This window comes from Garra rufa, chromosome 14, assembly GCF_049309525.1.
Source record: "Garra rufa chromosome 14, GarRuf1.0, whole genome shotgun sequence".
NCBI classification, from domain to species: domain Eukaryota; kingdom Metazoa; phylum Chordata; class Actinopteri; order Cypriniformes; family Cyprinidae; genus Garra; species Garra rufa.
Window position 1 is genome coordinate 19,559,679 of NC_133374.1, and position 14,356 is coordinate 19,574,034.

Genomic DNA, 14,356 nt, shown 5'->3' on the forward strand with positions numbered 1-14,356 from the left:
TTCACAATTTTCGGTAAAATTGTGCCATTTTACAATTAGCGCTCTATGAAAACAATTTCTGGATTCCATTTTAATTTTCTAGACTTTGTTTTAATGGTAATAAAAAAACATGTCTAATTAATTAAAATCATGAAACTTTGAAACGTACACAATTTAAAAGCATCAACGTTTAACAAATACAATTTTAAAGGCCCTATTAATATTAAAAATATATATTGATATATTGACAAGTTTTGGTAAAATTGTACAACCCTACAGTTAGGACTCTAATCCGTTTTATTTTTTCACATTCAGTTTTGTTCTTTTCACAATTTCTTTTTTTTTTTTTTCAGTTTTATTTTTCCTGACTCTGTTTTTAATGGTTAAATTAAAAATATTAAACAAAAGCATGTCTAATTATATGAAATCATGAAAATGTGAAACTTTAACAGCAATTTGTTAAATGTTTAGCAAATTATTTATGAAATCCTTTTTTTCTTTTATTTCCCTCAAATTCAGTTTTATTTTTACCAAATTCTGTATTTTAATTTTCTGGATTCCATTTCATTCAATTTTAATAATCAAAAGCATCTTTTCAAATTTCATTTTTTTTTTTTTTAATCTACCTTTTTTTGGTTTAAATTTTCTAGGTTCTGTTTTAATTGTTAAATTAAAAAATATTAATCAAACAGCATGTTTAAATAATTAAAATGATGAAACTTCGAAACTTACTTTAGTTTATTAAACCTTTAACAAAAATGACATTTTTAAGACCTAATGAAATGCGTTTCATTTTTTATTTTCTCTCAGATTCATTTTATTTTTACCAAATTTCTGTTTTCCCATTTATTTTCTGGATTCCATTTTTGTTTAATTTTAATATTCAAAAGCATCTCTAAGTAATTTATTAAAAAATATATTCTTTTATTTATTTATTTATTCAGTAATGTTGTTATTATTAGTAGTAGTGGTACTGTCATTATATTGAGTAATATTTTTCTGTCACACTTTTATTTAACCTATAATTTCTCTTTATGTGTGATATGATAATAGTTTTTCTCGAAATAAACTGTAAAATGCACATTAAGTGGCTTTCAGAGCAGTTCTAGAGGTTGTTTGTGTGCATGTACTTATATATTGAGGACCCAGAGGATGAAAACACTGCGAGCGTCGCACATGCTTCAGTATGTGTGTAGTAAACCGTGCCTCTGTGCCATTCATTCACACAGAGACACACAATACATGCGGGATTCATATATAAATGGCATTTTTCCAGCTTAAAGGTTGTATCAGCGATTTCTAGCCTGAAACATAAAGTGTCAAATTCAGCTGACCTTTCATCACGATCCGCTCGCTGCCTGCCCCATAAATTGTCTGTGAAAAAACCGCGTCTCTCTGGTCAGCCTAGATATGCCAAAAAAAACAATCGGCACTACCAACCTTTCCGCAGATAAACAAACAGTGTTCCAACCAATCAGCGTCAGGGGTTTGGTGTTGTGGACTTTCGCTCCGCCTCCCTCACATCCCTGCACCAGTAGGAAAGTCCACAACACTAAACCCCTGACGCTGATTGGTTGGAAGAAAGGTCAGCTGAAATTGACACTTTATGTTTTAGGCTAGAAATCGCTGATACAACCTTTAATATTCAAAGACACTCGTCCATATCGCATTTTGATTTAGGTGTGCTGACCTACTTTTGATTAATTTATTCAGAATTTGGCAAATTCTGTGTTCTACAGTAAATTCCATTTTTTATGACTGGATTCAGCGATTTTTCCACATCGTGGAAATCATAGGGTCCTATACAGTCAACCACAGCACACCTGTCACTTGCTTGCACACCATCGCTTGCTATTTCTTTCCTTTGATCATTATGGATTCATTGCATGCTCTCTTTTTGATTTTAGAACATTCCCTTTTACTATTACAAGCATTGTTTGACTTATATGGTGTGCTGTAGTGTGGCTGAAATAATGAAGCTCTTTGAGAACTGATAAGGTCAGAATGTTAGACATGCTGCAATTCCTGCATTATTTCATTGGGTTCACTAGTTTTAGAGTCATCAGTTTTGAGAACTCATTTGTTCTGTTTAGACATTGAGTGAAAGGTTCGTCTGACTGGATCTTACTGGAAACCTGTGTAAAGTCTACTTGGATGCTCAGAGAACACACTGTGTGCGCTTACTCAGCAGAACCGCAGCAACCTCTGCTCAGGTGCCTTTTGTCAGGGAATAATCAGCTCTCCTGTAGAATCTCTGGATGGAGCTGCAGAGAGAGCGTGCTGGCTTTGATGAAAGCCACTTTCTGTCAGCCATGTTGTTTCATGTACAGGGTAGCTGCAGGGGAAATCAGTCTCCAATTTCTGTTTGTACAAAGGTTACCATCTTCCAAAGCCTGCAAAGGGACTCATTCTGGAGTCCTGTGATGCCATGTTCTGATATACGATGGCAGCTGGATAATAAGCAAAGCAAATCCACATGCCAGAGGCAGTCAGACAAGATATACCCACAGGGGCTCATCGCAGTCTGATAAGACACTGTTTGTTTACTGAGGATGAGATGCGCTGGCTTTGAGGAGTCGAGGTGGGAGGGGTGCGGGATGCTGCTGTCTGGCTGGCAGTGGTGATGTGGATCCGGAAGCAAGCACTTAGCGGAAATGATGTTAGAGAGAGATGACTCTCATCCGAGAAGAATGAGGTAATGCTCCTCATCTCTTCTCCTCCAGCCTCTCTCACTTTACACATCGTGCACCCATACTGCCACCGCCCTGCTTTAGATTTACAGTGCTCTTCAGCTGCAGATTCGGTCATGTGGTCCTGAAATATATTGGAATTAAAGATTGAATTCTTCAATAAATAAGTCAGTTTTATTTTTCCCAAATTTTAATTCAGTTAAATTTTAATGACCAAAAAGGGTATGTTCAGCTGAATTCAGTTGAATTTTAACAATTTTAACAAAAGAAATTCTGTTTTCCATTTTTATTTTTTTCTCAGCATTTGTTTTATGATTCATTACAAAAGTGGTGGTTATCAAATGATTGCAAAATGGTTGATTCATATTGGTGTAAGTGAGAGACTGTTTTGAATGCTTATATCTTCTAAATGCGGATTTTGTAATTGTTTTGGTGCACACTAGCTTACAGATAACCTTAAGGCTAACATATTCATACTAAAAGCCAAAAAACTTCGATTTTTATTTCATTGGGACATTTCTGACTTTTTTTAACACCACGAGTGCCATTCAATAATGAGTATGTGTAATTGAAACTGTGCCTACATTTAACATACTTACTATCAATATTTGCTCATGTCTGCCCACAAGCATTTTTTTAAGCAGACAGCCTTTTTCTTTATCATATTCATCAGATTCTTTATCATATTTCCATGGAATGTGGAACATGGGTAGATGCAAATAATGCAAGCCCCTGAATAAACAAGTCAACATTTTTAGGTTTGTAACATAATCTGTGTCATAAGGAAAATGCAGTAAAAGTATCTCCACCGATGTACACTTTTAAAAGCTGATAACAAAGCTTTTGTATTCTCCTTCCTAGCATTATAGGAACTAACCATGATGACATGAAAATCAGCCCTGATCATATTTCAACTTAATATGAAGCAAAGGAGCCACTGCAGCATGTTGCCTTGTTTATGTTCTGGAGAGAAATGAGCAGCATTTTTTAGGTTCAAAAACCATTTAAAGTAAAGCAGACCTTCTGATTATTCCAGTTAAACCTAAATGATTTTTTCATACTATTACCATATTAAATCTAGCCAATATTGTTTAATTAATCAAAAAGTAGTATACTGTTGTAGGGATCAGTAGAGAGTCCCTTGTTAGTCAAATACAAGCCAGGTCTACCAAAGTGCTTTGAAACATGCAGTGTTATATCACATACTATATGTGTTGTTGTAATTTCAGCTGAAGAGTAAGTCGGGATGGGACGTATCAAGCAGTCCTGCCCCCTTTTTTAAATGGGCAATAGTGTTTTGTCTGTATTGCAGCTTGGGCCAGAGCCGCTAAGCCACATTTGACAGTGTATGTCAGCCACAATCTCATCCATATCGCTAGAAAAAAATATGCCATTTTGTGTAGAATTCAAATGGGTACGATACGTCTACGCTGACTCGCGCATATGATCCTGTGAGACAAGGCAAAACCAGATTTCTTTCGCCCCAATGGAAAGCATATTTACAATGTCTGAATCATTCCCTAGCCACTATATAGTGCACATACAGAAATTACAAATTCTGTGAACATTCTGTAACCAATTTCAGCCGCAACTTTAACATCCATTTATAGTGTAGGGAGCGGGACTCCTCGGATTCTAGAGAGCATTTGATTGGACATAGTTTGTTGAGAAGCTGAAGTGCAGGGTGATGTCATCAAATTCGCTGATCCATATTGGCAGAAGTTAGAGACTATAAGGTTTAAATGCTTATATCTTGTAAATGCGAATTTTGTCTTTGTTTTAAAACACACTAGCTTACAGATAGCAAGGTTAACATATTAAGAGCCTTAAAGCCAAAAAAACTTACATTTAGATTTTACATTTAGTCCATGTTGCCATTTTTTTTTGTGTGACTGGATTTCTTGATTCTGTTTATGTTTTCCATATTGCAAAAGTCTTATGTACCTGGCAGGTATCAATGTTATGAAGCCTTATTTTCTGATTAATGGGTTTAAATCTATTTTTAAATTTCCAACGTATCATCCTAGACTCTATGGGTGCTCACTGTGTTTGAACATTCAACTATTCCCATGTTGCCCCAAAATACTATCTAGAAAGGCAGCCACTGGTTAGTTTGAGGAAGCCCTCTCTTAATGAAGAGTTTCTTTTGTTCCTTGTTTTCAGCGTCTCTGCCCACTCAGGTTCATCGTCGCTTCGCTTCTCTGCCTGCTCCTCGGTTTCCATGGAGACCAGCCCAAAGCTATGAGCACTCGTTTGTTTGTTCACAATGTTTTCTTTTCTTCGCAATCTTCAGTACTGCGTGTCCTTCCCTACAAGCCAGTTTTAAAGAGCTGGAAGGCTTTTTATAGCTTTCCACTTTTTTTTTAATTTGGATTCTGACTGTGCAGCTAGCAGTATCGCAAAAATTAGCTATTGCGGCTGGCTGTAATTGTGATCTGGGGTTTGGATGATGTATTTAGCAGTAGGCAGGTGCGTGGGGACTAGCATGGGGGAAATGCATCTGAGGGTCTAAATGTCATGGCACTTTACCTCATAATGGGAAATAATTGAAGGTAATTTGTTATTGTTAGGAGACACTGTGCTTGCTTGTTTGCTCGTGCCAACACTGATCTTTGGGCTTTGTCTGTCAACACATCATTTATAATCATACGCTGGAGCATCATCTTAATGATAATCTGAAGATGGATTCATAAAGCACTCTGATTTCCGCCCTGACACTAAAATTACTGTGGTCACATACACTTCAGTTAAATATAGTTGTTACTTGTCTTCATACTAGATAAATTTGGTTTTTATACAGAGAAGCTCTTAAGCAGTTTCATGTGGGCTGCTTGTGTTTTTTGACACATTGCATTTATTTAATGATCTAAAGGATTGCTTTTCTACAGCACATAACTTACATTTCACGGTTATGTTTTTGTAAATTATGAATTATGAGTTTCTGTTTTGCAAAAAGGCTTGTCCTAACAGCAAGGGAGTCATTTTAATCTTTTAAAGACATCATTGAGCAACCTTGCATGCATGTAATTGTGACTAAAATATATATTTGTTGGGAATTACATTTAAAAGGATGGTCAACCAAAATTATTCTGTCTTCATTACTTGCCCTCATGTCATTACAAACCTGTGAAACACAAAAGATATTTTGAAAAACATTGGCAACCAAGCAGCATTGACCCCTGTTGACATCCAATTGTGTGGACAAATACACAGTTTTTTAAAAATAAACTCTTTTGTGTTCCGCAAAAAGAAAGAACGTCATAATTTTGGAGTGATATGAGGGTGAAAATGTTCATTTTTGGATGACTTAAAAATTGACCCCATTTAATTGCTATCGAAAAAATAATCATATTAATGCTGTTTTTATGAGAGCTACACATAGACTGGACAAATAATGAATCATCTTTCTCATTAATTTCTCAGCTGTTTTCATTTTTGGTTATTATGGAATGCATTTAAAGATTGTGAACTGTCCATTTTTTTGTTAACAACGGTGCAAATGCAAATTGTGGCTTTGTTTATCTTCGTCAAGCAAATGTGATTGAACCAATTCTGTAGAAAGGCCCATACAAAGTCGAAAACGGCTTGAAAAAATTTATTTTACCACAGATTTTGTATATATGCAAATTGTATAACATCCAAGGTCCACATTTCTAGTAATTGTGCAGTTGAATCTCATATTGTATTTTCAGAAAGTTTTGGAATATTTGTCCTCTCCCCAAATTTGTCACTACCGAAAAAAAGTAATACATAATTTAATAAGTAGGGTTATATTGACATGTTAAGATTTTGCTTACGTCTTCCTTGTAAATATATGTTTTTATATTTTATACAAAGTTTTCAGTCAGTTAAAAAGTTTTCAGTTCAGTTTTAGTTTTTCTTTGTAAAAGGCAAAAAGTTAATCACACTGATTTTAACTTAAGGATTCATTAGTTTGAATATACATTGAACCAAACACTATCATAACATCTTAGTTGATAATTCAGTATACTTTATTTTTTGACAAAACATCCCACGTTTCTTTCATATTACAGAATTTTAACCCACATAATAAAACACTACTAAAACATACTAATATACAAAAAAATCTGCATAACTGTACTAAAATTTAGTTTATCTTTCCTCAAATAAAGAATTTTGTGTTCCCATTTTGTCACTACCGAAACAATGATGAGATGTTTCGGCCGTGACTTTTTTTGGGGATAACACCCTAAAAAAGCAAATTTTTCAATACCAAAACTTCACCGAATGTTTTGCTCATGCCTGTTTCGGTAGTGACGGTTTTATCGGATAACACCCCAAAAAACAAAGATGCCTCTACCGAAACTTCACCAAATGTTTCGGTCATGACTGTTTCGGTTGTGACAATTTTTTGGGATAACGCCCAAAGATGTCACTACCAAAACTTCAATAAATGTTTCGTTGGTGACCATTACAGTAGTGACAATATTATGGGATAACACCCAAAAAACTAAAGATGTCACTACCAAAACTTCACCAAATGTTTTGGTCGTGACAATTTTATGGGATAACGCCCAAAAAAACAAAGATGTCAATACTGAAACTTCACCAAATGTTTCGGTCGTGACTGTTACAGTAGTGACAATTTTATGGGATAACACCCAAAAAACTAAAATGTCACTACCCAAACTTCACCAAATGTTTTGTCATGACTTTTTCAGTAGTGACAATTTTAAATACTTTTGAACCTAGCACATGATTAGTTAGCACAGTTCTGAACAGTTGTACACATATAAACAATAAATGTTAAGGAATAACTTCCAAAAAAGTGTTTAATTTTAGAAAAATGGTGTTCGGTAGTGACATTTACCTCAAAATATTGGGTTCCATCTACTCACCATGTAGCTATTAGGGACACACAAATATTTCCTGATCATAAATGTAGGGGTGTAGTTAAAATCAGTCTTAGCCAATGGACTTAAACATACACTGTTTCGGTAGTGGCATAAAAAGTTGAAATTTAGGGGTTAGGGTTTGAGATGGCCTCCCAATTGCAAGTACCCACTAAATGATGCTTTTATATATATTAAGCTTACTGAAATTTTAAATGTTATTCTGGTTTTCAATAGTAAACATCTAAGATTTGAATGCTTTTAAATGTGTTTGGTTGTGGGACAGCAGTTTGCACCAATTCTGTAGAATGACCTGTATACAATATACACACAGAATGCTAGTTCAGGGTATTCACTCCAGCATTTAACTGCAGTTGTAACTCCTAAAACTTTCCAGAATTTACATTGCCATAATCATTTGAGTTTGTTTTGCTGAATGGCTTGGTTTGCCTCACAAAGAAGCTTTGTTGTTGAGCTGTGTCTTTAGGAAGGTATCTGTGAAGCATGTCCCACTCAAAGCAGAGTAGAGTAACACACACATATGTTGCCTCCAGCATGAAGCAGTGTGTAGTTCATTTCTGCCGCCTGTCACATGAGAGATGACCTCGTGCTGACCTTGACTTTAATCAGAGCACCCTCGCTGTCACAGGCGGCGGTAGATACGATGCTAGAGCTCGGTCACTTCATTGTCTGCTCCTTAGTGAACTGGCCCATCCACCAAATACACACCGAGTATATATAATCATATCATTTATCTCTAAGTGTGCCACACCCAGAGTTTTTCCTCAGCCTCTGTGTGCTGTTAGACTCTTTGTTGTCTGGTCTATAGATATTTTAATTCTCTTTATCCATCTTGATTTTGATCTTGATTTAAGAGTAGATGTGAACAATGTGGCTGTCTTGCTGAAACGGCATTTCCATATTGGGCTCCTTGTTTCCTCACGGTTGTGGATCTTTCTGCCATCACAATGCCAGGAAGAGTTTGGACAGCAGAGTGTCGTCTCTGACAGCCGCCTTTGTCTTCACTATCATCACTATCAATGAATATCTTCCGCTCACCACAGTCTTGCTGACTCCTCAGCAGCTCAAAATGTGTTGAAAACAGAGGCGGAGGCTTCCTTCAAAGAACTGACACATTCCTTCCCTATTTAAGTAGAAAGCGTTTGTAAAATTATTCTTTGTGAATGTGCGCATATTTTATTTCAGCTGTAAATGAATTTAAGCACATTTTATTGGAATGTCAGATCTTTGCTTCAGTTAGCGGCATGGAAATAAAGCCATGGAGTATTATTCTGTGTTTTTACATTTTATATATTTACATGTATTACTGTAACTTTTAATAATGATGATATAATGTCTTACATATATTATATTTAATTAATATTATTTTGTTTATAGCTGTGTTTTCATTATCTGCCTCCTCAAAATGAGTACATCAACACAAACATAATCTACAGAACTAGTCTGAGAATCACTTCATAAGCATTTTACCATGCCTTTTGAGAAACTATATAAAAAAACTATTGTTAAATCATATATATATATATATATATATATATATATATATATATAAATTATTTAAATTTATTACATGATTTATTTAATTTATTATAAAAAATTAAAAAAGTAACATTTTTTTCTGTAAGTAACCAGAAAGTATTTATTAGAAAAAACGTAAATGCACAACATTTTTATATTTATAAAAATATTATATTTTTAAAATATATAATAATAATAATAATAATAATATTATTATTATTAATACATTTATTATTATTATTTTAAAATTAAATAATTAGAGTTGAGATTTTATATAATGTAATAATTTGAGTTAAAGTTAAAATAATTTTATTAAAGTTGAAACCATTAAAATGGAATCCAGAAAATTAATGGAAAAAACACAATTTGCTAAAAATAAAACATTTTATAGGGCCTTAAATTTAATTTTTGTTAAATGTTTAATGAATTGCTGATAAAAGGTGTGTATTTAATTTAGACTTGTGTTTTGATTAATAATATTTAATTTAACCATTAAAAAAAGGTGTAGAAAAATGAAAACAGAAAAAAAAAGCGAATCCTGAAAATGAAAACTGAAAAAAATGAATTTTGGGTGGGGGGATGGGATTTAAACAAAATTTGGAAAAAAATAAAACGTATTTCATATTTTAGGATTTATTTTTTTGGCATTTTTGCCTTTATTACAATAGGACAGATCAGACATGACAGGAGGCGAAAGTGGGAAGGAGATGGTTGGTGGGATCGGGAAAGGTCTTCGAGTTGGGATTCGAACACGGGACACCTGGAGCGCTACGGGCGCTATATGTCGACACGCTGCCCGAAAGGCTATCGGCGCCGACTAGATTTCTTTGTTTTAATGCTTAAACAAAAAAATAAAAAAAACATTTAAAAGAGTCTAGAAATATTAAAATAAAGGAAAAAAAAAACAGAATTCGAAAAAAATAAAATAAAAATGGAAACGGAATTTGGGAAACAATTGGGGGAAAATTAATTTTATAGGGCCTTAAATTGGCTAGAAAAAATTTAATGATAAAAACGAAATCCTGAAAAATTAAATAAAATGGAAAAAAAAAACTGATTTTGAAGGGGTCGAAAAAAGGGAACAATAAAATATATTTCATAGGGCCCTAACTAATGCTTTCTTTCAGGTTTCAGTTGATTTAACCCAGTCATTCTTGTCCAATAAACTACTTTCATAAATGTCTTTTTTACGCTTACATCTCTGGGCCAGTGCTAAAATTTGTTGAGCAATTTGCATATCAGCCTTTTTTTTCCACACCTTCTTCTTTATCAGGCCTGATTCCCCATGTATGTTTAAGCGGTTTTCCTTGAGTAGCTGTTTTGTCTACCAGAACGAAATTCCAGTGTACCAGTGTCTGAATATGTGCTCAGATATGCATTTTCTTTCAGTTGTGTCAAAAGCTCTTACCACAGCTCTTTTCTTAACCCACTATCATGAAGTCTGGTTATCAAGAGAACTAATTAGGCTTTTCTTTGTTTTTCAGAAACCGAGCGATAGCTGATTACCTTCGTTCCAACGGATATGAAGAGGCATATTCAGTTTTCAAAAAGGAGGCGGAATTAGACATGGTGAGTTTGGGAACCCTCCTCTATTTAAAACCCCAGTCAAACCAATGTTTCTTAATTTGACGTATTCCCTGTTTAATTGGCGCCTCTGTGTGAGGTTGTGACTGACGGCGCACGTGCTGAATTAAGGCAGTGCACAGATAATTATGATGTGTGGCAGATGTAAAGCCTGACGTTCCCTGTTGTCTCAGCGATAGTTCACACTGATAAAGCGACGTACTAAATAGTGTCTCTCCATTATCACAGCGTAGACCAGGAGAATTACTGAAATTCAGCAGAAAATGCTGTCTGAAAATGCGAGAGCTCTTGTTTAAACGCGGTGGCTCTTGTTTAAACGCATCTTGATGGACGGAAGCTCGACTGTTTATTTCCTTTGTACAGGGAAGAAAGAGCACGAATTATTGATCACATTTGTGGACAGAGAGGTGGTCCATGGTGCTAAAAGCTCCCTTTAATTATCCAGAATGCTATTAACATGGCTTCATTTAGCTAAAGAGATTTCATCATCGATTCTTCCAGCTGTTAAGATGTTCAGAGAGGTGGCAGGGGTTTGTGACTTAAGGCATAACTGTAGATGAAAAGTGGCTCTCTCAGGGCTGGAGGGAGCTGATGGACTGTCAGACGGCGGTGATTAGAGGCTGGCACGGCTGATGGGGGCTGGTATTTAGCCATTGGCCAAAACACATAGCAGAGGGTCCAGGCAGATGGTGGATCAGTCCTCTGCAGAGGCTTTAAATGCCCTTCTCCCTCAGAGACGCGTGACACGACCCCTCTCACTCCACTTCTCATCACACAGACAGCACCTGTTCTGCTGGACATCTCTGATATTATTCCAGGAGAGCCGCTGTACTCTTATTCTCTTTGTCTGACGCATCCTTTTTTTCATTATCTGTTGATCTGGGAGGTGTGTTATGCTGTTTTGATGGTTAGAGAATAGTCTAGGGAAAACTATGTGTACATTTCTTCACTTTGCTTTCACGCTGTGACTGTGAGCTTGCATATTTAAAAACACAACAGAAATGTCTTCTGTCAGAGATTGGAAATGTAAGGTTTTAGTCTTGAAAGAGTAATAAGTGTGTGTGCGTGTGTGTGTGTGTGTGTGTGTGTGTGTGTCAATCCATCTATATATACATCAAAAACAGTAAAAATGTTAAATATTTTTACTATTTAAAATGTTTTCTATTTGAATATATTTTAAAATGTAATTTATTCCTGTGATTTCAAAGCTGAATTTTTAGCATCATTACTCCAGTCACATGATCCTTCAAAAATCATTGTAATATTCTGATTTGCTGCTTTTTTTATGTTGAAAACAGCTTCCTTTTTTCTTTTTTTCAGCTTTCTTTGATGAATAGAACGTTCAGAACCTGTGATATAGAAATCTTTTGTCACATTATAAATGTCTTTATCATCACTTTTGAGCAATTTAAAGCATCCTTGATAAATAAAATAATAATAATAATAAAATAATAATAGGAAATGTTTCTTGAACAGCAAATCAGCATATCAGAATGATTTCTGATCATGTGACACTGAAGACTGTAGTAATGATGCCAAAAATGTAGCATTGATCACAGGAATCAATTACTTTTTAAAATGTATTCAAATAGAAAACCGTTATTTTGAATAGTAAAACATATTTCAAAATGTTACTGTTTTTTTTTCTGTACTTTTGAATCAAATAAATGCAGGCTTAGTGAGCAGAAGAGACTCAAATAAAATATTCATATAAAACATTAGATATTGTAGGGCTATATGAAATCATTTATTTATTTTTCCTATTTATTTTCTTTTTCCCAAATTCCGTTTTTTCCATTTTAATTTTTCAGATTTTTTTTTTTGACTGGTTAAATTTAACGATATTTATCAGAAAGCATGTCTATTTAATCGAAATCATGAAACTTACTCAATTTAACCACTATTTATTAAAAGTTACAAAAAAAAAAATTTCTAAGGCCCTATGAAATACATTTTTCTATTTTTACCAAATTTGTAAAAAAAATTCTGTAAAATTTTAATAATCAAAAGCATCTCTAATTGATTTTATTAATTACTAATTATGTTTGTGTTTATGTACTCATATATTCAGGCAGCAGAGGCTGAAAACACGGCGAGCGTCACATTTTTCCGTGTGTGTAGTAAACGAAACTGCCCATTTGCGTCATTCATTCACACAGATACACACAGAACATGTGGGATTTACATTTTAAATAATATTTTTGTGGCACAGACACTTGTCCATATTGCGTTTTGATTTAAGTGTACTCGCCTATGTTTGATTTATCTATCTGAAATGGCAAATCCCATGACATTCTGTGTTATACAGTAAATTCAATTTTTGTAAGTGGATTCCACGAGTCTTTCTGTCTTTTCCGCATCACGGAAATCATAGGGTTCTAATATTAGGGCCCAAAGACATTGGTAGTACTGTAGCTCTTTTTAGCTTTTGCTACTTAGTTTTTGGATTAGAGAATGCCAGTGGCAGTCATTCATCTCTCATTTTGAGAACTAAATGAAAGATCTAGTTAGTGCCAGGCACCCTAAAGTTAATTTTTCACAGTGCGATGTTTGTGTAATTGTAATCTTGGTAAGCTCTCTTTGTCCGCTAGAGATTAACCCATGTGAAGGGATTTAGAGGTAATTTACAGTTGCCTCTGGGGTGATAGGTATCCCTTATTTTTTGCTTTAGGCTATATGTAATTCTTGGATTTTTTTTTATTTTATTTTTTTATATGCAGTGTGTTGCATTAAGGTGTAATATTTCTGTCATCTTTTGTCACCAGAATGAGGAATTGGATAAGAAGTATGCAGGTCTTTTGGAAAAGAAATGGACTTCAGTCATCAGATTACAGAAAAAGGTTTGTGCATTTCATATTTAATGCAAATCCTATTAAGAACCATGCAGGCAGCCTTGACTCATTGACTATTCATGCTCTGAAATGCCAAATGTTAGGGTTTAGGGTTTTAGAATGCTGCATTTCATTCATTTTATTTGGTGTGTGTAATGATGACTCGTACCCATTATGCCTTCTGCTAGGTGATGGAATTAGAATCAAAACTGAATGAGGCAAAAGAAGAGATTAATATAGGTGGGCCAATTGGACAGAAGCGAGACCCCAAAGAATGGATTCCCCGTCCTCCTGAGAAATACGCCCTGAGCGGCCACAGGAGTCCTGTCACCAGAGTCATTTTCCATCCCGTTTTCAGCGTCATAGTCTCAGCCTCAGAGGACGCAACAATAAAGGTGAGATCTCCTGTATGTCTTTTGTGGGTTATCAAGCTTGTATGTTAAGTTAGTGTGATCAAATTATGATTTACAGGCCCATCAAATTTAGGCTAACCTGACATAATTATAGTGTCTTGCCTTGAATGAGCTGTAAATTTGACTGCAGGCAGCTATTGTCCTCTCGTTTTGCAGTTTTGGTCATACAGGGGCTCTTGAGACACACAAAATACACAAGTTTGCACAAGCAGTGTGACATTCCCATGGTAATAAACCCTGTTTCTGCCTGCCTGCTATTCATAACCGTGCCCAGCAATATAATCTCTACACACAACCTTAGTGATGCTTCCAAAAGGACAGGCACAAATTGCGTCTAAACCTATTTATAGCCACTTATTGAGAGGTTTTGGCTGTTATTATTATAGTCAAGAGGAAATGTTTCAGAAACATTTCAGAGGTGTAGTATACGCAAGGAGCCCCCTTCTTTATGTACTGTTTTATTTGGA

The 14,356-nt window shown here is 34.9% G+C and overlaps 1 protein-coding gene across 1 annotated transcript in view; it reads left to right on the forward strand.

Annotated features, from left to right (window-relative positions):
- Positions 1–14,356, forward strand: part of pafah1b1a (platelet-activating factor acetylhydrolase 1b, regulatory subunit 1a) — a 52,481-nt gene that overhangs the window by 19,550 nt on the left and 18,575 nt on the right. The window contains exons 3-5 of the mRNA XM_073817923.1: positions 10,546–10,630; positions 13,411–13,485; positions 13,665–13,871. Coding sequence (XP_073674024.1) covers positions 10,546–10,630; positions 13,411–13,485; positions 13,665–13,871 — 367 coding nt within the window. The remainder of the gene's footprint in view (positions 1–10,545; positions 10,631–13,410; positions 13,486–13,664; positions 13,872–14,356) is intronic.